The sequence below is a fragment of the Populus trichocarpa genome, chromosome 18, assembly GCF_000002775.5.
Source record: "Populus trichocarpa isolate Nisqually-1 chromosome 18, P.trichocarpa_v4.1, whole genome shotgun sequence".
Lineage (NCBI taxonomy): Eukaryota > Viridiplantae > Streptophyta > Magnoliopsida > Malpighiales > Salicaceae > Populus > Populus trichocarpa.
Window position 1 is genome coordinate 12,328,658 of NC_037302.2, and position 23,781 is coordinate 12,352,438.

Genomic DNA, 23,781 nt, shown 5'->3' on the forward strand with positions numbered 1-23,781 from the left:
GTAATTAAGAACATTAGGGACCAAACGTAATATCCCGAACCATACAAGCAGTGCATGAGGATGCAAAACAAAGAATATATATAGACCGTTGAGACAAAGAAGGAAAATCACAAGACCATGAAGATTATATTTGAATTCTGCTAGCCACATGCAATTAGGTTGTATTTGATATGTTCAGCAGGACATGATAAAATCGGAAAGGACAAATTGTGAAGTGTTTGATATACACTTGTGATAATATTGCAAACTGAGAGAATAAATCAAGCTGCTTGTGGATTTTTAAGCAAAAAAAACATGATATTGGAAAATATCCATGGATGAGTCGTTTGCATTTGTGTATCTTTACAGAGTAATGTCCAGAAAAAGACAAGACCAATTTACTAAATTCTTTTCATGTCATCCTAAATTCCACACAAAAAAGACAAGCCAGTTTACCTTCATGAGAATAATGTCCAAAAGCTCTGCCCCATCACACACATTGGCTTGATGGCTGTCGATTCAAAACAATCCTCACACTCATTAAAATCACCCCAAGTCGCAAAACAACCGGATAATCTAACAACCGGATAATCTAATAAAAAAAGAGCAGAAATCACTAAAAACTATATACCTCAAGAACCATATTCTCAAAGGTCTAATGGAACTTCTTTTCTCTCATCACAAAAAAGTAAAGGCGCTCTCTTGAATATTGAATTGATTCATCATCTTTAGGCGCTTATGTTCAAATGATTTTGGGTTAGTTTTAATGTTAAAGTTTAGCTCTAAGTTTTTGTTGGTGGTTTTCATGGATGAAAGTTTGCTTTGAACTGTGTTGGAGCTTGACTTGACTTTGAAGATTTCATCTTTGATCCTTGTTTATATATAATTTCATGGTTGTTAGTTAGGTTTCAAATGATTCTTAGTCAGGACCAGTGTCAAAAGGCTCATCATAAATTTTGTTTCCCATCCTTCATTTTGTTTACGTGGTTTCGAATATGTTTCAGTAAAAAATATGATCTTGTTTCTGGTTTTTCTTGTTTGTAATTTCAAAAGTCTTGACTTTCCGACTGGTCAAAGTTTAATTATATTTCAATCCTTTTTTTTTTTAAGCAATTATATTTCAATCATAATCATCATGGAAATTGTTTTTATTGGTACTTAAAATTAACTGAATCAGTAAAATAAAATGCTAAATTAATAAGATGAAGGAGCCAATTAAATTTATACCCATCATTATTACTCTACTAATTAGGTAATAAAAAAGGAATCTGGATGATTTCGGAAATCCTTTTAATATGAATTGGGCCTTTTTTTTATTACTAATTCATTGGTTCATGTCTTTTAGAAATAGAATCTTTGTTTTCTTTGTTTTTAATAACCTTCATAATTAACATAATGTAAAAATATAGATAATAGATTTTTTTTTTGTTAGGGTGTAATTTTTATTATTTTTATATGTTGATATTTGATTTTTGTTTTTTGTTTTTTGTCTAATTAACTACAACAAAGAAAATTTGAAGCTATTATATATATATTGAAATTGTTTTGATTGGTTCAAGTGTAAAAAATATTTAAATCATCTTCATTTGATCCACATCTTGAATAAAATAGTTTTCCATTGTCAGATTTAATTATATTTCAACTATAATCATCATTGAAATATTTTTTTGAAGGTCATAAAATTAATTGAGTTAGAAAAAATAACAAACAAACTAAAAGACAAAGGGGTTTTTTTGTACTCCTTATAAAATAATATTCACTATAATGATTTTTTATATATAATCTATGTTTTTTTTTAATTTTATCTTTTAACATTAAATTTATTGGAGATTGAACTTTATAATTTTTTTTAATTTTCTTTTTATAAGGTTATTCCAGTCTCATAACCCGAACCGTGAGTTCATCAAGTTAACTATGTTCACTCGAGTTTTTTTTTCTATTTTTTATTTGTTTTTTTCTTCAAATTTATCCTTCAACATTTAATTGATTGAGAATTAAGTTTTTTAATTTATTTTAATTTGTTTTATATAATGTTATCCATATCTCATGAATCGAATCACGAGTTTGATGGTAAAAAATTTATACTAGAAAAAATATTAACAACGCGTAGGTATTTTTTTACATTAAAAACCCATAGCATAGCATGGCATAATTATCTAATGAAATGCTAGAAGAGAGTTGAATAAAAAAAAATCTAGAGAGAGCGAGGAGAAAACATTTATATTGTTTATGGGTGTTTAGTATTTATAAATTGATTGTACATGTGTATAATAATATAATGATGAGACCATTTTAGAATTTTTATATAATTATATTTAGAAATATATTGGACATAATTATCCTTGTCAACTTATAATATTGTTGCGAAAATAAAAATATTAAAATATTAAATCACTAATGTTTGAAGACATTGCAATATATGAATGCCCAAATGATTATCATTTTAAAATTATTTATTAATACTTAATATTGTAAATAAGTTCTTACGCATTACTTCCCTGATTCCAATAAGAGAAAACGACGAGTATCACATGCAGCAGAGTGATATGGGACATGGCTAGAGTTGTACACCGGTGAAAATGAGTGTAGTGATTTTTATTTTTATTTTCCTTAAGTATTAAATGAGTGATATGAGCTTGTGTTGGCATTTGTTCAATGAATGAAAATGACGATGGCAACCATATAGGTGGTGGCCTAGTGGTAAGAGCTTGGGACCAAGAGATTTGTTTCTTTTATGGTTTCAGGTTCGAGCCTTGTAGTTGCTTATATGATGGCCACTGAAGGCTTACATGGTCGTTAACTTCAGGGCCCGTGGGATTAGTCGAGGTGCGCGCAAGCTAGCCCGGACACCCAAGTTAAACTAAAAAAAAAATAATGATGGCTGTAGTATCAAGCTTGTCATTCACCAGAATGGTTGTGTCCGGTCACGTTACCTCTATAGTAAGAGGATTTTTTTTTTTTTTTTAGAAAGTTAAGATATATATAAAAAATGATACGATAAATATACCCCAAGAAATACAATAAATCCGTTATCCAGATTTAAAAGTCATGAAACCTATAAAATTAAAACAAATAGACTACAAGAAAGCTCAAAAAACTAAACAACATCAAACTAAAATAAAACAACATGAATAAATATAGAAATCGAAGCTATCAAGTAGATCTGATCTCTACATATAGTATCAGGATTTTATGTCTAGAAGTCGTAATCTCAACAAGCTGAAGATCTCTTTCACCGTATCATGCTGTGATCAGTGGAGCTGGTAGAAGACATGAGTGTTCCTCTCATACTATATCAAGTATATCGTGGCAGAGAATGACAATTGTGTTAGAATATGCGTGAAGTCCTTCTCCCGAAACTGAAGAGAAGCCCATTAAAGAAAAGGGTATCATAACATAGAAAGCCAAGGTAATAAAGTCTTGTCTGAGATCTTTCTCCATACTGAAGCTAAGAAGCACTCAAAAATAGATGATAGCACTCAAAAATAGATGATCATGTATAAGATACATACTGCAAAGGTGATACGTTTGTAGTCTATTCATAGTGTGTAGACATCAAAAGAAATAAGCTATAAAATGAAGGAGTGTCGGGGGACATGTCCTGGAAACCAGAAAAGATGATGCATGGCATTTTTGAGCCTGGTATCTCGAAGTAATCCATAATGATCCATAGAGCTAACTCAGGGATGGAATTTAATACAGTCCCAGATCTGTTGGAGGTCCGGACTATCAGAAGGAAAGTCTCAGCCACCATCCTTAATAATGTTTGTATCCTTTGCATCCCAAGACAATCCAGAAGACAATCCAGTAGATGATAGAGTCCTCACTCGTGACTTATGATCCTAGAAGTTTGCTAGACAAATGGTGTTCTTGTTTAACATTGAGGATCGAAAGACAACTCATCAAATAAAATGATTACTAGTGATTAAATCTCGAAAGAGAATACTTAATCAGAGGGGTAAAAGGAAGACGACATCTACTCTTCATAATTTTGCCTTCAATGAAGACAACTAGCCGACCAGAAGACACAAGAAATAGAAATTGTGAATATATACAATGCAGCTATGAAACAAATTCATGGGCATAATTATTGCAAATATTTAGTAACAAAGTTAATAAAACCAAGTATCAGAAGCTAGAGACAACATAAATCACTTAAAATTCAATTCTGACATGCCAATTGCACATTTAGAGATCACTTGGTACCTCATTTGGAGGAAGGAAAATGAAACCAGAAACAGCCTTGTTCTCTCCACTCATGAACAGGAATTGAGAGTTCTACATCACTCAAAATTTGTCAAGCCACTTAAAAATTCATGTTGTTGTAAGAAATGGACAAAGAGCATATACAGATTGAGAAATCGAGCAAAGTGGAGATGGTTGTATAGAATATAATTTACAATCATCATCCCAATATTAGGAGAGAACAAAATAAAAATGACAGCATGCCTAAGACATCGTATTGAAATCAAACTTCTTCTGTGATTGATGTTAACTTAGCAACATTTACATTGAATAGGTTTTGTACAACAAATCAAATAAAAAAAATTCACAAACTTACTGTATAATATTCACTCTATTCAAAATCAAAACATCATCCTTACAAAGTAGCCCTTGTTGCAGGTGTATCAGAACCCGGAAATTCATAAAAATTCTGTGATTAAGGCAGTAAGAACTTGATTGCTCTAATTAAAACCAAAAGTACAGCATTGCCTGAAAATAAGAATAATATTAGTGTTACGTATCTCTAACTTGACTATGCCTGCATGCATGAGTGGGTGAGAGAGAGAGGAGAAGACATACCTCTTGGAGAAGATCTAAAGGTTGCTTAACTGCAGCATGGGGATTTTTTGTTTTTTTCAAACTTCTGATCTCAGACTGTATTGAATTGAGTTGTTCTCGTATCTCCTTCAACAAATTCAGTTCCTCTTCCCCTTCAGAAATAATTTCTTGGCTTGTATTGTTTCTTACTCTCTCAAGCCTCTCAACTCTCTGACTCAGCTGTTGATACTCAGCTTGAGAATTGCTTGCACTAATTGCTGGGCGGCTCACAGGAGACACATTGCGGTGAAAACTTGCCCGATCTTTTGGCTTAGGCAATTTCTTCTCATGGACCGTGGAAAGCACCATTGCCTTTACCAGGTCTCTTTTATCTTTATTAGGCGTTATCAGAATATCCTCAGATACCATATCTGGCTTTTGAAGCCTTTTTTCACCTTCCAAAGTCATTTTGTGACGTTCTTTCACAGGATGTTCAGAAACTTTGCAACTCTCGATAGTTTGTGGGACTTCAAAAATATCCTGAACACTTTCCCGTGAATCCTGATGCTGTTTAACTTTGTCTGAATGAGTAGAATTTTCCGTTCTTGTTAGATCGCCAGATGTGCCAGTGCCCATTTGTGAAAACAATGACGGAGACCAAGTGCCACCCTTCCAGATTGCAGAGTTTTTCCTACCGGGATCTTTGTCGTCAGAAATCTCTTTTACCCGTTCATCCAACCTTTTGATCTGCTCCCAATATGAACCAACGTGTGCACCAGAAGGGCTCCCTGATTTCTTCTCTGAATCATTAGCTTCTCGAATTGCAATTTCCTCCGCATTCATTTGCATTGTATCTAGCACAGGGACTATAGATTTTTTCCTTTCAATATCACTTTTATTGTAACTGGCATCCTTGGTTGAAACCTGAGGCGGAGAGTTGAATCTCCTTACATTTCCATTGGCACCATTTTCCCCAAATAAAGGATCGTTTCTTTGCATTAACAGATTCTCTGGATAAGTATTCTCGTACACACACAAATCATTACAGCCCATGCTTAAAAGTCTGTACCTATAAGCCTGAACTTGGTATTCAAGAGATGCAATCTCCATTTCTCTCTGATATATGAGGTCTTCTACAATTGCCAGAGCCTCTTCTGCATGACACATCTTTTCCTCTGCCATTCTCTTATATTGGCTTGCTTCCATCTTCAGTGAAGCCTTTTCACCTTGCAACCGCAATATCATAGATAAAGCTTCGCTGGCTGCAGTGGCTGAGGCTTCTCTTTCCTCATCTAGGTCGGCATAAAGGGTTTGCAGAAGATGTTGCTGTGTATAAAGGGCTTCTTTCAGAGCTGCTATATTAGTTTCAGGCGCCGGTAATAAACTACTTCCATCCATGAGCAATAAATTAAATGCCGACTCCTGCCTGTGCACAAAATAGCATCAACTCTTTTTTAGTCTCAATAACCCATTAACAGTTTTTCTTATTCATCTCAAATTTCGCTTAGTATCTCCAGCAACAAAAACAATGAATTAAAAAATCATACTAGAAAGCACGTATGAGAGTTTAAGCAAGCAGATAGGCAAGTGCAAAGGGTCAACAACTTACCCTCCCTCGCTAACACATTTGCACGCAACAGTTGTAAATATTTTGGTTAAAAATATGAACACAAACATAAATTCCATTGATCCTTTACACAACTGGGTGGCTCCGTCATCTCAAACACCCCATCTGCACCACCCCCCCTTCCGAAAACATAACCCAGTGAAAAGGGGGGATTTCATCCCATAAACAAGCAATATTTTCATATGTCACACTTAGATATAGCAGAACAAATAACGTTTTGACAGAAACAAATGACGAGATTTTGTAATTATTTTCAACTTAATTGTGAAAATATGAATCATAAGCGCCCAAAGGAGGTACGGAAGAAAAGAACTCAGGGAAATCCCGAAAGATAGAAGAAGAGGGAGTGGGAAATGATAAAAGATACTGGACAAAACAATAGAGAGCACAAAGAATCATTCTATGAAATACGTTAAAAAGCACAACAAGAAACGAAATTTGAGCCTATCACCTGCAGTTTGTATATTCACTCCTTGGAGCATGACCCCATAGAGAGAAAGAAAAAGCTTTTAGCAAATGGGAACTGTCGTCTTCAACAAATCAAGATATAACACTGTCTGGTCCAAAAACCAAGCAATCCAACCATGAAGCAAATTGACAGTGTTATATCTCTGGAAAAAACGAAAGAATAGCAAAGCAGACCAGATAGGCTTGAAAATTTCAGGCATAAAAACCTGTACAAGAGCTTAGGACAAGACCCCACTTAATTTTTAAGCAACCAAAGCAAACCTCATCATTTCCGGACTCTCGTTCCAAACATAGCTATAGAAATCTCATTGCTTTTCCATTGCTTTTCTACAAAGCAGATGTGAGATTTGACGTAAATGTAAATTGCTTTTTTAAGTTACGTATTCAAAATGTTGCTGACATGGAATGCCTTAATTCCTTAACGCATGGATTGAGAATAAAAAAGAACAAAAAAAAAACAAGTTAAGACAACTATGCGCCTGATCTCAATCCATTAACCTTGTTGGCCAATTGACCAGGATAGTTAATCTTCCTGTCACTTGTCAATTAATGCATTAATTGGGGTTTTTTTTACAAAAAACAAATAGATTTATGATTACCATGTGGGGGCCTTGGTTGCTTTTTTCCTCAACGGGCGTCGAAGGATATTTATCAAGCTAAAAAATTGTTAAAAGGGGAGGTTTTAACGGCTATTAACAGGCCCCATCAGGGCCATCACCACACACGCGGCGGCATCTGAGAGGGGGAGAGGAGTTTAGACAAGTGTCACTAGTAAAGCTAATTATGATGGCAGAGTTTTATTCTTTGTATTTATTTATTTTATCTTTATCTTTTTTTCTTTTTTGAATTTCAAATGTATTATTTTAAGCATCTTGGCCTGTCCATATCCAACACAAACTATCAAATTTGATGAGATCGGCCAAGAATTTTACTCAGTGGAAACAGTATCATTAACAGTGATGATGGTATCTGCCATCATCATTTCCCTGTGCATCACGCTTAACAAATAGAATCCAGCACGGTTTGTTTGGAGGTTGCTCTTCATATGAGAAAACGGAAATGGAGATTGACACTTAGCAGCCCTTCTTCCTCCGCCCATTTAAAGAGTCTATGCTCTTTCACGTCCTTTTGGGATTATAATATAAATTGTTTTTTTAAAAATATTTTTTTATTTAAAAATATTAAAATAATTTTATTTTTTTATTTTTTAGAATTTAAAAATAAGTATATTTAAACAATTTAAAAACACAAGAAAACCCATTCAAAACTTAAAAAAATTTAAAAACATAATTGGACTTAAATCACAACACATCAAAAGAGTGTTTTGGATAGAAATGTGGTTAGTTTTTTTTTTTTTAGAATCCATATAAAAAAAACATATATTTTTTATTTTGTAAAAAATATATTTAAAATTGTGATTGCAGTTACTTTTTCAAGTATTTTTTATTTTAAAATATATTAAAATAATATTTTTTTATTTTTAAAAAATTATTTTTAATAATCTAAACATATTAAAAAAATATTAATTTTAAATGAATAAATAAATAAATAATTTTAAATTTTTTAAAAAACATAATTATAGATGGGCGTGCTGTAATAGCGTGGAGATGCATTTACGGATGATCAGGCGAGGTTTGGACGTGAAGGGCATTTAAGATTTAATGCTAGAAGACTTATAACACTGGCAATTGCAAAATAGTTCATTGCTTGAATCATTATCAACTAATTGGAATCCACATTTTTATTTATGAATTGCTTTAATCATAAAGTAATGTAAGATGATATAACGGTCTAAAATTAGATACCTTACAACAGTTGCTTTTGAACATCGATTTACAGAGAAGTGTGGCAGCTCACACTTTTCGCCAACAGAATTCAGTCTACACTCCACTATCTGGGCTGAAGTTGCAATTTTATTTGCTGCCAACTGCATTTAGTCCACTGGAACTTCAACTTCCATCTTCAAATCAGAATTTCCAAGAATCTGCAAGTAAGCAACCAACAGTGAGCGCAAGAGATGAATTTAAAGAACTAATTGAGAGGAGAAAGTGACTAATTAAATGTTATGAGACGCTAGACGGATGATGCAATAATCTTATGGGAAGGGCTCCACTGTCAAAGAAACAAATAATTGAAGGGGGCAAGTTCAAATGGGAAGTTTAAGGCAATAAAAAAGATATAATCCATAAAAGTTTACAAGGAAGGCAAATGTAATATCTTTCAGTTTTTGAAATTTCATTAAAGGAAAAGGGAAAAAAATAATCGTGATCAGATCTGAATTGAGTGGGGTGCATGGGAAGTCAGATTCAAAGATGGTTAGAAGTGCACATTGTCAAATAATCATCTCAATCCAATAACATAAACTGTTAGATGAGATTCTAAGATATGATTTATCTTATTTTCTAATACAGTCCCTCAAGTGAAAAGCCCTTTGAACTTGAAACTTGCACAGGTCAACACTACATTATACTTAATTTTTATCAAATAAATGGGATGGTGAGATTTAAACTAGTGACCGCTTGGCCATCAAGGCTCTGATACCATGTTAAAGAACCAATTCAACCTAAAAACTTAAACTGTTAGGTGAGATCTCAAGATATGATTTATATTATTCTCTAACACACACCCTCAAGTGAAAGCCCTTTGGGCTTGAAACTTGCGCAGATCCTCACTACCTTGTGCTTAATTTTTATTAAATAAAATAGAGGTGATAATGTTCAAACTCATGACCGCTTGGTCAATAAAGCTCTAATATCATGTCAAAAAACCATATCAACCCAATAGCTTAAGCTGTTAAGTGCGGTCCTAAAATATGATTTATATTATTCTCTAACACACATGCCCTGAATTATAGAGAGAATTAAATGAGGTATGGGGGCACATGATGATGAGAAGGGCAATGCACCTAGATTAAAGGTACTACAAATGATGTTTGACATAGTCAACAAGTATAGTGACTAAACAATGGATGGCATCTACAAGCATAACAAAGTACAATTTAGGAAGCCTCTAACAATAAAGAAAAGATAGGTTTAGGGACCTGATTGAGTTAATGATCAAAGGTTTTTCGGTTGACAACCATAGATAATGTATAAGGTTTTTCTAAATGTTAGACAGTTATTGATGAATTGAATAAAAATTACAAAAGACTATTCCAACCCCTATTCTTTTCTTCTTCAGTTTTTTTCTTTAGCTTCTTCTTCTTAGATTTTTGTTTTCTTTCTTTTTTAGCTTTAAATCTCTTTTATTCCGCATCAACTTTGGTATCGGAGCTTAAGCTTTTAATTGTTCTTACAGTTAATCGATCTCTTAGGGCTTGTAAAAATCGTTAAAATCCTACACAATTTCTCGGTTGATTATCACCAACAGCTGATCTAAACTAAAAAAAAAATATTCATCTTAAACACAAACCCATTCATCCCTAAACCCTAGACACAATATTCCCACCGACCACAACCAACTCAGAATAGTCTGCCCCACGTTACCACCTCTCAACCACAACGACCAATCATCTTATCCACCCCGTGCCACCATCACAACTGTCGAAGACCAGCTATCTCAGTCGAGACCACCACATCAGCTCAACAGATTTACCACAGTAAATCGAACGTCGAAGCTGTCATTGCAAAATCATTACACCACAACAAACAAAGAACCACCACAACAGTCGTCGACCCACAGATCCATGTCGATCACAGCAGTAGCTGCACAACTTAGCTTTTAGAAGACGACAGCACATCCTTGCATCGCCGCCACAAGCAACAACAAAAAAAGAAACCACAAAATGCTCCCAAGGCAGATTAATTAACCACTGCCATGTCAGCAACACACTGTCACATCAGCAGCACACTGCCACCTCAACGCCACATTAGCAACATTGGACTCGAGACATTGTTTACATACTCGTATGATCATAGACGATGAAGGGTAGCCCAAATTGTTGAGAGATTAGACTTTAACCTAAGTTTTAATTTAATTTATTTGAACTTTTAGTTAAGGTTTATTAATTAGACTTTATTTGTTAGGCTTGATTTAGTTATTGTTTGGTATTTTATTTAGTGAGCTATAAATCTAATTATTTGTTCTAATTAGGGTTTTAGTATTTATATTTTATTTTTCTAAATGTTAGACGGTTATTTATGAATTGAATAAAAATTACAAAGTTGCATATTTTTTCAACACTTGTTCTTCTCTTCTTCAGCTTTTTCTTCTCTATTTTTAGCTTATTCTTCTTAGATTTTTCTTTTCTTTCTTTAACTTTAAATCTATTTTGTCCTGCATCACCATGTTATAAGATCAATTTCGCAATCACAAATTCTCTACCTATGAAGCATGCTTGAAAAGTTGATTCCCAATGCACAAATGTCAACCTAATCCCCCTTTAGACAATGAAATATCAAGTTTAACCATAATACACTAACAAAAGTTTCTCTAGACAAACGCCATCCAAAGTACATAACAATTGTTCCGATCTTCAGGAAAAGGAAAAAGAAAAAAGAAAACTTATATTAAAGTCACTAAGTTAAGGGTGGTGATGTTTATTGTGCATGTGTAATGTATGAGCACAACAGATCATAGAAAGAATAGGGTAAATCAGGTAAAATTAGTTAATCACATTTATTTTTTGTAATTAAGTTCATAAAACTTTCAATAATTACCAGATATAAATGACAGTACCTTTACAAAGTCTGACAAGACTAAGAAAGAATCCTTTGAGTAACCTGCTTCTTCAAGGACACATGTCAGCACTTGCTGCACCAAACGTAAGTAAAGATCCAAAACAAAGTGCATGTCAATACCAGATGTACATATAAAGAAACAATAAGTTTCAAAGTAGTCCTAGCTCTATGATATTAACCAAGCAAAAACTTGAAATCACATCCTACTTCTATGATAACCGAGCAAAAACTTGAAATCACATCTGATACTGTTAGACAATAAGATCACATGTACTGGGAACTTTATTTTTTGACTTCTTGATTTGAAAACTAGGCAATGCACACTTCATAACCAGCCCTCGGTTTAAGTAAAAACAAGCATTCTAAAGCTATTTCAGCAATGGACACTTACATCATTACAAACAGATATTTGTACAAGAATTTCAAATATTCAACTTCATTGTAGGCAATAACAAGGGACTATTCTGTGAAGTTTACCATTGCCTTTCTTCCAATTGATTTTATATCAACAGAATTGACTCATGTATTCTAACTGAAACCATACCACATCAGACAAAAACCCTGAAAAAGTTCAAACAATGTGCTTGGAGATCAGTTTAACTGCAAGCCTGTAAAACTTTTGCTACCACGGCTTTCCAGATTCCTAAATATAGCACCACATAAAACTCACTTCAACTCAACCAAGTCTCTGCCTCAAACTCTACTAAATCTGATATTCCCTGGAGGCACTATAATGTTCATAAAAACTCAAATTGCACCTATGATAAAATTAAAAACCATTCTCGTGCACCTTAAAATACAAATAGAACAGTTACATAATCCATGGAAGCTTTAGAGAGATTAATTCATAGATCAGTCAATTCAACAAATCAATTCATTACCTAAACAATTATCATTTCAAAAAACCTTCCAAAAGTTGTTGCAAAGACGTCTTAAGTAGCCCAAACTGGTGCCACATATATACTTCTTAAGAATATATAATAAGCCTTTTCTTTTTCATAAAAAAGAAAAAAATATTAGGAAAACTCCAAATATACAGTAAGAAGAATTAGGCAAGCATTGAATCTCCCTAAATATTAAACCATTGAGCCCCGTAGTGTCCCTTATTTGCAAAAAGAAATGTCTGCACTGAAAAAAGTTTCAAGAAATTCACTCAAAGATAAACGTGCCCTTACATTCTTCTTTTTATACCTAAAACAAGGTCGAGGTATGCAATTTGGCACACACATTTTCTTATTTGAATCTCGACATTACCGATTAACCATATGCATACGAAAATCGACAGGAACACTAAACACATCCAAATCAAATTAAAACGAAACCAAAAGAAGGCTGAAATCTAACCTTTCTTTGTTGTTCTGATACAAACTGACCGGTCAAATCATGCAATACATCCAACATATCACTGAAGGTAACTTTCCCATTGCCATCCGAATCATACACCTTGAAGATAACTACACAACAAAAGATAAAACACATCTATGGAGATTGGAGACTATTTTTATGTTTTAATTTTTGAAAAAGTTAATAAAAAATAAATAAGCATTACATTCGATTTTGTGTTGCAAAGGAGCTCGAGGACTGAATGCAGACAAGAATGCCACAAATTCCTTGAAATTCAGTCCATCTACCATTCTCAACAATCTCTATTACTCCAAACAATAAAAAAAAATTACTAAAAAAATTACAAAATATATGAAAAGAGAGACAGAAATTAAAATGCAGAACCTGAGAGAGAGGATTGACGGCGAATTCAGGAACGGAAAGGAACTCCTCGGCTGGGACGAAACCGCAGCCGTTTCGATCCAGCTGGCAAAACCTCTGGTACAACGACACTGTCTCTTGCTGCGAGACTACACAGACATGTTAACTAACTGATTAAATGCAATTGTAAATTGATTGTGTGGAGAGAAGAGGAGGAGGAGGAGAGCGAGGGAATTACGTACAGGTGTGGTTACAGTGTTGTTGGACTTCTTCGATGTCGTATTGAGTGAGCATCGAAGATGTGTTGCCCATGGTGATCTTGGCGATTTGATCGACGAAGCGTTGTTTCTTTTTCCTTGTTTTTGTTTTGATTTTTTTACGGAGCAAGTACTGGTTTGGTTGGTTGGTAAGCGCGCGTGAACACGCAAGTAGTCTGCTTGTTTTTGTTTTTGTTTTTTAAAAAATTTCGAGAATTGTTTTTAATTATTATTTATTTATTTTAAATTTTTTTAATATGTTAATATTAAAAATAAAATAAATAAAAAATATGTATTGTTTTAATATATTTTTAAATAAAAAAATATATTAAAAAATAATAATTACTATAATATTAAATAAGCTCAAATTTATAGATAGATAGCTTGTATTATTTCAAGTAACTCTTATTTATGGATAACGGCTTAAATACGACAAGAGTCAGGCATTAATTTTTATAAGGAGATATTTAGGAGTATAGTAATGATTGTTTTTTAAAGTGTTTTTTGCTTGAAAATATATTAAAATAATATTTTTTTTATTTTTAAAAAATTATTTTTAATATTGGCATATTAAAATAATCTAAAAAAAACTATAAAAATATTAATTTGAAGTAAAGAAAAATATAAAAAAAATTTAATTTTTTTCAAAAATGTTTTTAAAATATAAAAACAAACAAACTCTTAAATTCCTTTATTTTTTTTATTTTTTTATTTTTGCTAATTCATTCAAACACCCACACCCTTTAATTATGAACTTGACTCGTATTTTGCCTCGTGAGTTGGATTTTTTTAATTAAAAGATTAAATATATAAGCTTTTTCAACATATGTTTTTACATGAAAGATATTAAGTATAAATTAAAATATTTATACATGTATTTAATTAAATAAATTGAAAATTATATGTATTAATAAATAAATCAATAACAATAACTAAATATGAATTTGAAAAAAACAAGAGACATATATAAATCAAGATATTTGATCTCGCAACAAGGATCATTTACATGATTATATTCAATAACTCTATTTATTTGAATCAAATTTTTATTTAATAAAATAATATTAGAAATAAACATACAAATAAAATTGATTGAATAAAATAAAAATAAAAAAAATAAAAAAATATATCTCATAAGGTTGCAGTTATTATAAATACTATTCAAAAATAAATATTTTTTAAAATAAATTTAAATTATATAAAACATAAAAAAAAATACGGATGAATTGGAATAATCTATTCAAAAATTAAATACATACAAATAATTAAAAACAATCACTATTTTAAAAAGGTTAAATAAAAAAATAATAAATTAAAGAAAAGGGCATTAATTTAAATATAAATTAAAAATTATTTAAACACACACATATTAGATTAAAAATAATACAAATATATATCTCAAGTTAGGTTTGGGTCAGATTTCAAATATAGTTTAACAATATTCATACCTTATCTATTATCCATCGGGTAAAATAATTATTTAAAAAAAACTCCACCAATTCAGGTTGGTATACATTAGGTTCAAATTAAATTGTCATCTTTATCAAAGAGCCAAGCTTCATGAGTTGAAATTTTAGGCTCATGCAATTAGGTTTTTTTTCTTTAAATGGAAGATGACATGTCGATGACCTTGGCAAATATTGCATTGTCCATCATTAACCTTTGTAATCACCCGAAATGTCTCGGAAAATCAGGTTCTAAATTTTTAAACCTCAGAAATCTAGATTTCAACTATTTTCCCCTGAAAAACATCTCATTAACCTCTAAAATCATATTTCTACCAATGAAACTCATTTTAATCACCTTAAAAAATAAAATTTAATAAAAAATTCTTTGAAACCTAATCTATATTTTTTTAGCAATGAAAACCACTTTCATTGATTTTCTTTCCTGAAACTTTTCAGTCACTTTTTTTTTTATTTCTCAAGATTCAGGTGTTGAAGTGTAAAAAATAAAGTTTGGTATCGAAATAAAAAATATAAAAATAAAATAAATTTAAAATTTTAGAGATTAAATTGTTGTTTCACACGCCTCTTGAATAATATACACGTGGAAATACTTATAATTGAACTGTCATTTAACTATAAAATAATCTTTGAAATCACAAAGACATGGTAATATGTAATTTCAAGAGGAAAAAAATAATTAAGAACAACACAAATAGAGTTTACGAGGATTAAATTAAAAAATAAATAAATTTTGATGATAAAATTAAAATAAATCAAAAAAATTTTTTGTTAATAATAAAATATAGAATGATGAGCCATGTTTACATAATAAAACAAATCTATATATTTAGTTTCTTTGTTAATGTTAATATTTCTACCCGATCAAAAGTTAAATTAACTTGTGAATCTTAATAAATTATTCAGCATATATTCTAATAAAAAAAAATATACAAGTCATTTCCGTCAAATATATTTATAATTTAAAGTTATTTTAGCTTATTTTTATGAAGTTATTTATAAAAAAACAATTTTAAGTTATATTCTAAAATATAAAAATTATATATTAAACAAACTTTAATTCGATTATAAATTATTTTAATTTTTATCGATTCAAATTCATATGAGAAAATCATTTAAATTGAAAATTAACACCAAGTGAGAATTTTACCATCAAATTTGAACCCTTCATATTAAGAGGATATATTACATGTTGAAGACAACTACGTACTTTGAAAAAATAAATCCAATATCTCCACTCCACCGTATCCACTACCCAGCCGACTCCTCCAAGCATGTCCGTTCTCCGGTCCGTTCTCCTTCCTCTCTCTCTCCCCTTCCCAAACAGCACCTCAATCCTCCCCTATCCCACCCGTAGACTTCACCATCCCCAAACACTCCCAAAAATTATCTGCGCCACAAAACGAACGGGAAAGCAAAGATATCCCTCAGAGAAGAAGAAACTCAAGTTGAAGCACAAAGAAGCTCTGACTGATGTCAAGAACAAATTTGATGGCATTTGGAGGCTATCCAAGCTTGCTGTTTCCGTTCAAGACGACCCCGGAAAGGACTTTCTCGGCGTCTCCGACGGGTTGCTTCAAGAAATTGCCAAAGCTATCAAGTTCCCGGTAATACTCTTATCTGCCCCTTTTTGAAAACGAAATTTGACATTCTTTTTACCATTTTTAATCACTTAAAACTTCAACAGGTTGCTTCAATGTTGCCCCCTGAAGCATTTTCGGTTATTAGGAAATCGTTTGATGCGAGGAAGGTCAGTTTAATTAATAGGGGTTTGCTGTTTTTGCTTGCTTTCTATTAAATTGATTGAAATTATCCTCAATCTCGATTTTTTTTTATTTCATGCTTCATTGGTAAACAGTTAGTTATAAAAAAAAAGTTTTATTTTTGTTTCTATCTAACTTGTTTTAGTATTTTTTTTACTTTTTTCAGATGTTAAAGGAGGCAAAATTTGTGTATACAGTGGATATGGATGTGAGTGAACTTATAAATCTAGAACCTCGTACTAGGGATTTCATTTCGGACTTAGAGCCTAGAGTTGGGCTTATAGAACATATACCTCGAGAAAGAGTCTCGGGTGATATAATTAGTGTAATACAAGATTGTAAGAAGGTTGAGGGAGAAAGGTTACTGAAAGAAGGTGGTGTTAATGGTTATTCTTCCAATGCGGGTGCATATAAGTACACGGGGAGTAGAAAACCGAAAATTGCAGTTGTAGGTAGCGGGCCATCTGGGTTGTTTGCTTCTTTGGTTCTTGCAGAGCTTGGTGCAGATGTTACTTTGATAGAAAGAGGCCAGCCAGTTGAACAAAGGGGACGTGATATTGGTGCTTTGATGGTTCGGCGGATTTTGGAATTGGAGAGCAATTTTTGCTTTGGGGAGGTTATATCTCGCTTCACTTAGTACTCTTGTTGAAGGTTGTTTTAGTATCTTGTATGCGAATTAATATTGTTTTGATGGAGTCTTTCTGATCATGTTTCCTAGAACAAAACTATCTTGTTGATTCTTGGCTTCTTAAAAGTGTCGTAATGATTTTGCCCATTGCCATTCCAACACCTATAAACTTTTAACTAGAACTTAATTTTTTCTTTGTGCGTGTGTTTATTCTGTCAAGTACATGGTCTTCATTTTGTTTATTCTGAAGTATTTGTTTGTCAAGTTCATTTGTCTATTTATTACATTTCTTTTCAAGTTTGATTCCAGTATCCATTTAAATGACTCAAACCTTCCCATTAAAGTTACATTGAATGAATTGGAATGGCTAGACAAGTGATAAACGGATTATTTGTTCTCTGTATATGGATGGATGAATTATTGCACTGTAATGCTTCAAAGAAAAGCCAAGCTTCTCTGATGCATGTGTGACTCAATTCCTAAAGCTCTATCATGGCGCTTAGTGACTCCGTTCCAAATATGCTGCTATATTTCCTAGAAACTGGTTCAAAAGTTATTTTGTAATTAGCGGAAGCTCTAATATAATTACCCATGCCTGCTTCTGAGGACTGACATATTTTCTGCTTTGAAATGCTTATGAAGCATAGCTTGGGTTAACATGCCCATGAATGGCTGAAAAGCTGGAATATGAATTGCAACAATGAGGATATGGGTTTCTTTATATTTGTTTGATAATTTTATTCCATTCAGGCTCTCATTTTGTTTCATTGATTTGGCATAGTCTGTTTATTTGTTATTTTTCCATCGCCTACTTATATTTGGTGAGCATTCTTTCCTTGTCTGATACCAAGTCATATAAAGGACTTATGTATGGCAGGGTGGTGCAGGTACTTGGAGTGATGGAAAGCTAGTAACTAGAATTGGAAGGAACAGTGACAGTGTTTTGGCGGTGAGAACCATTCCTCATATTTCTGATCTAATCTCCTATGCATTGCTTTTGCACTATACGTACTATCTTTTACAGATATTAGCTCTTCTACTATATCCGTGATTTCCTGGTTGGTTGTCTCACAAATGCTTGCCTGTGTTTTTTTTGTTTTTAATAAGAAGCTTACATACGGTTTTATTGGAAGATACAATTACAGGTCCAATTTATTCATGCATGTTTATAACTTGATATAATTTCCTTTTGAGAGCTGCATTTTAGTATGAATAAAGTTCTTTGATTATTAACCGGGTGGTTGCAGAATTAGCTGTCATCATGAAGATGTGGGTTTTCCAGTTACAAGATCATTATTATTCAAATTAATAGGTTAAACTACTTGCAGAACTGCTAGGAAAAAATGTTCATGTCTTTCCCCATATTGCCTATTTATTTTTGCATTTCTTCTTCTTTTCATTCTTACTTTTATTTGTTGAATCCTGCTAAACAAAATTTATAAACAAGTTCTACTTTTAGTTTCAGCAATTGTACGAGGTACTAATATTTATGTAAATCTCAGGTTATGAAAACTCTGGTTCACTTTGGAGCCCCGGAAAACATCTTGATTGATGGAAAGCCTCATTTGGGAACTGATAGGCTGGTTCCGTTGCTCCGCAACTTTCGCCAAAATCTACAGGACCAGGGTGTAAGTTGCTGATTCAGCATTTGCCTATCTGAAACAAGTTGTTGATTGTGTTTCTTTACTACAGTTTTCCACTCATTTAACATCCAGAAAACTATACTGCCTTAGGTTTCAATCAAGTTTGGGACAAGGGTAGATGATCTGATAATAGAGGATGGTCATGTTGTGGGTGTCAAAGTTTCCGATTCAAAGGACAAACAGAAGCTGGATTGCCAAAAGTTGGGATTTGATGCTGTCATTCTGGCTGTGGGCCATTCTGCTCGTGATATATATCACATGCTTCTTTCCCATGATATTGATTTGATGCCAAAAGATTTTGCTGTGAGTTCAGAATCCTTTTCTCCTTTATCTATCGTGTAATAAAAGAACTTGACAATGAGTGGCCATCCATTCGCTACTTTGGTCCACCAAATTACTTTAAACAGAACACACCATTTATTCATGGTGTATATCAAGGAAGTAAGCTTCTGTTTGGCCACTGGATTAGGCATGTTTGGTCATCAGTTGACCATAATAAGAGCCAAAATCAAATTGACTTCCTTTGTTACTTGATGAGAGCTTCATTAATGGTCAATTCAGGGTAGAAGTGCATGATTTGTTTTCGTCTAGACAGTGTAATCAGCATCGAATTTTCTTATAAATTTTGTGAAGTGATTTTTGGCAGTGCTTCTATGGTGCCATTTCTGATCTGAAATAGGTCACTTAAATCGACTTTCAGCAAAATTGCACAAAAAAAAACCTAGGGTTAAAAATTCATTTTATTTCTTGTCTGTTACAGTTCAGCATGAATATCTTTAATTCTTTTGTCTTTATTATGTGACATCCATGCTGTGGTTATTGATGTTCTGCTCGATTCTTATTTTTAACTTGGCATCTTGAGACTTTCCTGCCATTGTCATAGTAAGTTACTTGGTTGAACAGGTTGGTTTGCGGATTGAACACCCCCAAGAGCTAATAAACAGTGTACAGGTTGGTTAAGTATCTCTTTTCCTATTCTATAATGTAGATGAATTGATAATTGGCTTGACTTATCATGATATTTCACTTCTGTTCTAAAACATGATTCATCCAATAGCATTCTTTCTGTTCTGTTCTTGCAACTCAATTTATACAAATTTGCAGTATTCTAGTCTGGGCACTGAAGTTCATAGAGGACGGGGGAAAATACCAGTGGCAGATTACAAGGTTGCTAGTTATGTTAGTAGAGAGGATGGGAAGACACCCTCAAGTTCAGGACCTACAAGCCGTAGTTGCTATTCTTTCTGCATGTGTCCCGGTGGACAGGTATACTTGTTTGTCTGGATATTTTCTGCAAAGAATATAGATTTGAATGTAGTTATTCTTTTGAACACTGCCTTTCAGTCACTTCGTTTGTTACTTTTGTTGCATCTGTAAATGCATGCTTAGTCCTTGACTGAATACTTGATAAATTCAGTTTAACATGAAAATTTTGAATTTTTGCAAGTAATTATGTACTTCGGGATTATAAACTGAACTTGTTGCAATCACTTGTGGGTGTCACTGGTACTACTTTGTAATGCAGTTTAAAAGTTATATTGCACCAGAAAAAATCAGAACCAGTGAGGGACAAGTTAGAACCTAGGACTTGGGAAAGATGGGATGAGGGGTAAATTGTGCATAAATAAAACCTTGAATGTATCCACTTATGTGGGTGCTTAAATTGGTGACCACAGGTTGTCCTGACTAGTACAGATCCATCTGAGATATGCATCAATGGGATGTCATTTTCTCGTCGCGCTTCTAAGTGGGCAAATGCTGCACTTGTTGTCACTGTTTCGACACAGGACTTTAATTCCCTGAATTTTCATGGGCCTCTTGCAGGGATTGACTTCCAGGTAGGCTTTCTGCTCTTGTTTACGTTATTCTTACCTTAATATTAATCACTTACCCACTGCATTATAAAGTTTAGCATTGCGCCAAAGTTGTACAGAAAACAAAGCTCCATAAGAATTTAAGAGAATTTCATTTTACAATAAATATTTTTTTTTGCCTCTAGCTAATATTCTTGTCACAAATTTCATATTTTCCATAAAAGAGGTTTCAAATTACTATACCCAACACACTGGCTGGTCTAGTCCTTTCTAATTTCCACCAGATTGATTCAAATCTTTGTACTGTCTTGGAAGTCCATATTTTGGGTTCTTGGTTCTTTTTTCCTGAAATAATTTCCCCATCATTTAGAGGGAGTTTGAGCGAAGAGCAGCTGTAATGGGAGGAGGAGACTTTGTAGTGCCTGTGCAGACAGCAACTGATTTTCTAGACGGCAAGCTATCAGGTAGAATGTAAATTTCTTTTCCAGGGATCTTTTACTTCTGAATCTCCCTTAGTTGACTTGCCTTGTTTTGCCAGTAACATCTTTGCCCCCATCAAGCTATCGGTTGGGGGTGAAAGCAGCAAAGCTCCATGAGTTATTTCCAATGCACATCACAGATGCTTTGCGGCATTCAGTCTCCGTGTTTGACAAAGAGGTTTTAGCATTTTCACCTTTAGCTACATTTCTTTGCAAATCTCTTGAATATTCTCTCAATTAAAAAATAACTTATCTTTGCAAATCTCCTGAATATTCAGTTACCAGGATTTATCTCCAATGAGGCTCTTCTCCATGGAGTAGAGGTAGCTCTGTTTATCTTTTCCAAACACGTGGCAACACAAGATTTGCAATACATCCAACATGCATTTTTTTTTTTAATGGATTCACATTTGCTATCTTCTGCACTGCATATTTTCTCAAACTTGCTTCTTAAGCGTTGATCTATTTTTCACACTTGCTATTGAATCATTTGTTCTTCTAGACAAGAACCAGCTCTCCTATTCAGATTCCTCGTAGCAGTGACACTTATGAAAGTATGTCCTTGAAAGGGCTCTACCCAGTTGGTGAAGGAGCAGGTTATGCTGGTGGGATTGTAAGTGCCGCAGTTGATGGCATGCATGCAGGATTTGCTGTGGCAAAAAGATTTGGTTTGTTTCTCGATGGCATAGAATCAGTTTTGGGGAAGGCTCAAGGTGCTGGATTTGCAAAGTACTAGGAGCAGCTTGGGTCATTGGTCTCATATTTATAGGGCTTTTGGTAGGCTTGTGGTTCCATGCAGCCAAGGGGAAGAAATGGCATGGGTTCAGCTTCTACTCCAAATTTCATTGCTGAATGAAGGTTAGTATACTATGCCATTTCATTTTAGAGCTGCGATCAAGAAACTTTCAGTGTCAATGTCAAGTCTATAAACTGTTAATACTTCAGTCTCGTTTTTTGTGTGAACGCAGCCTGATAGAAAATTGGAGGGATTCTCGGTGATTGGAAGAGTCGATTTTGCTATAGTCCATTTGAACAATCATCAACAGATGGATCCAGGAGCTGAGGAATGTCTTTCAGTGTCTGCCAATGTTAATCTCTTTTCCTTGGTCATGTTGACTCCTCTAATGTTTGTGTGCTTTATTGTCGAAGAGGATCCTAGTGTGATCGTGAAAGAGTAAATTGAAGTCATCTTGTTCTGATTGCTAGACTGACCCGAGTTCTAACTATGGAAGGGTTAATACGTGATTGAAAATTAGAAGTCAGTTGGCTTTGAAATTAAACTTGTATTGCAGAAGTGCTTGTAGGTTTGTAGCTTACTTCTGTCATGTGTAAATAAAGACACCATGATAGCTTGAAACTTATGCGCGCTGTGTAACATTAGTCTTCATCTCACAAAGATTTGAAAGATCTTCAGATTATTTATGATAAAGTTTCATCTGCTAGATTATGCGAAAGCTTGAATTCATGCCATTTCTCTCTTTTTATCTTCTTACAAGGGCGGGTCTCTAGGGGCTTACAGGGATTTGTTTTAGTATAACAATCATAATCATTCAAGGCCTGGCCTTGCCTACAGGGGTGGGTATGTTTTATTGACTTACGGGGTGTTGGGATTGTACTAGATAATATATTTTTTTAATAGCTGAAAATATATTAAAATAAATTTTGAAATGTTTTTTTATGTTTGATATTAGTATATAAAAAATATCAGGAATTATTAAAAAATATTAATTTTATATTTTTTCAATTCAAAAATATTTTTAAAAACATCTAAAGTGTGTTTGGTATTCTGATGGATATTGTTTTAAAAATATTTTTGACTTGAAAATATATTAAAATGATAATTTTTTTAGATGTTTAATATCAGTATATTAAAATCATTAAAAAAATACTTTAAAAAATATTAAATTAATATTTTTTTTTAGCTAAACATACTCTTATAACATATTTAAACGCAATTTTTACCGCAAAAGGCCTCCATGACTGTAGTTTTGAAATAATAAATATTCGATTACGAAGATATGGTACCTCTCTATCCATATCTATCAATATTCTCGGATTAATTTTAGTGTCAAGATTAAGTTTTTATTTAGGGTGATTTTAAAAATTTACTCTTCACATTAATCCGGTGCACCCAAATAAATTTAATACATTTCTCAAGATGTTAATCTCGAAATTTGAACTCCTTCAAGTTTTTATACACAATAAAGAAATTGATGCAATTCAAATTATGTTTCATGGTTAAGACACCTGGATTGCTATGTGTCACTACATTTAAATTTTGACTAATAATAATGTGTGTCATCTAATAATTTAATTTGAATTTTTGATTAAAAAAAAAAGTAAATTCATCAATACACTATTCCAATAAAAAAACACTTATAAATCCATATAAATAGTGTTTCCCGAGCACAATTAGCTTTTGTTGTCATACTCTGTTATGAGCTGTGATTGAAAAATTTTCAATTTTGAATTTGTGAGTTATATTTCGTTATACATGGCGACTAAGTATTTGT

General features: G+C 32.9%; 3 protein-coding genes across 7 annotated transcripts; 1 reads left to right on the forward strand and 2 right to left on the reverse strand.

Moving 5' to 3' along the window:
* Positions 1 to 2,982: 2,982 nt before the first annotated feature.
* LOC7459859 (uncharacterized) lies at positions 2,983 to 6,806 on the reverse strand. 3 transcript variants are annotated; one of them, XR_008058012.1, is made up of 5 exons: positions 6,350 to 6,806; positions 4,783 to 6,166; positions 4,541 to 4,692; positions 4,186 to 4,257; positions 2,983 to 3,338 (listed from the first exon to the last, which is right to left on the reverse strand). XR_008058012.1 is itself a non-coding variant. In XM_024589491.2 (3 exons), exons 1-3 carry the CDS (start codon positions 6,424 to 6,426, stop codon positions 4,669 to 4,671), a joined length of 1,485 nt encoding a protein of 494 aa, XP_024445259.2. In that variant the 5' UTR covers positions 6,427 to 6,805; the 3' UTR covers positions 4,341 to 4,668. The 3 variants fall into 3 exon arrangements, 1 of the variants encoding a protein (XP_024445259.2); XR_008058013.1 differs by lacking the exon at positions 4,186 to 4,257 and having other exon boundaries at positions 3,320 to 3,338; XM_024589491.2 differs by lacking the exons at positions 2,983 to 3,338; positions 4,186 to 4,257 and having other exon boundaries at positions 4,341 to 4,692; positions 6,350 to 6,805.
* A 1,717-nt stretch (positions 6,807 to 8,523) lies between these two features.
* On the reverse strand, positions 8,524 to 13,629 carry LOC7493381 (uncharacterized). The gene is made up of 6 exons (XM_002325085.4): positions 13,461 to 13,629; positions 13,243 to 13,367; positions 13,064 to 13,160; positions 12,859 to 12,968; positions 11,513 to 11,587; positions 8,524 to 8,819 (listed from the first exon to the last, which is right to left on the reverse strand). The coding sequence occupies exons 1-6, from the start codon at positions 13,528 to 13,530 to the stop codon at positions 8,769 to 8,771; spliced, it is 528 nt and encodes a 175-aa protein (XP_002325121.4). The 5' UTR covers positions 13,531 to 13,629; the 3' UTR covers positions 8,524 to 8,768.
* A 2,509-nt stretch (positions 13,630 to 16,138) lies between these two features.
* On the forward strand, positions 16,139 to 22,722 carry LOC7493382 (uncharacterized). 3 transcript variants are annotated; one of them, XM_024590779.2, is made up of 14 exons: positions 16,139 to 16,548; positions 16,629 to 16,691; positions 16,871 to 17,320; positions 18,210 to 18,281; positions 18,835 to 18,960; positions 19,066 to 19,278; positions 19,879 to 19,926; positions 20,080 to 20,241; positions 20,652 to 20,813; positions 21,160 to 21,253; positions 21,328 to 21,446; positions 21,547 to 21,591; positions 21,771 to 22,126; positions 22,214 to 22,722. In XM_024590779.2, the coding sequence occupies exons 1-13, from the start codon at positions 16,216 to 16,218 to the stop codon at positions 22,002 to 22,004; spliced, it is 2,121 nt and encodes a 706-aa protein (XP_024446547.2). In that variant the 5' UTR covers positions 16,139 to 16,215; the 3' UTR covers positions 22,005 to 22,126; positions 22,214 to 22,722. The 3 variants fall into 3 exon arrangements, with proteins under 3 accessions (XP_024446547.2, XP_002324523.3, XP_052304911.1); XM_002324487.4 differs by having other exon boundaries at positions 22,237 to 22,722; XM_052448951.1 differs by having other exon boundaries at positions 22,245 to 22,722.
* Positions 22,723 to 23,781: the final 1,059 nt, after the last annotated feature.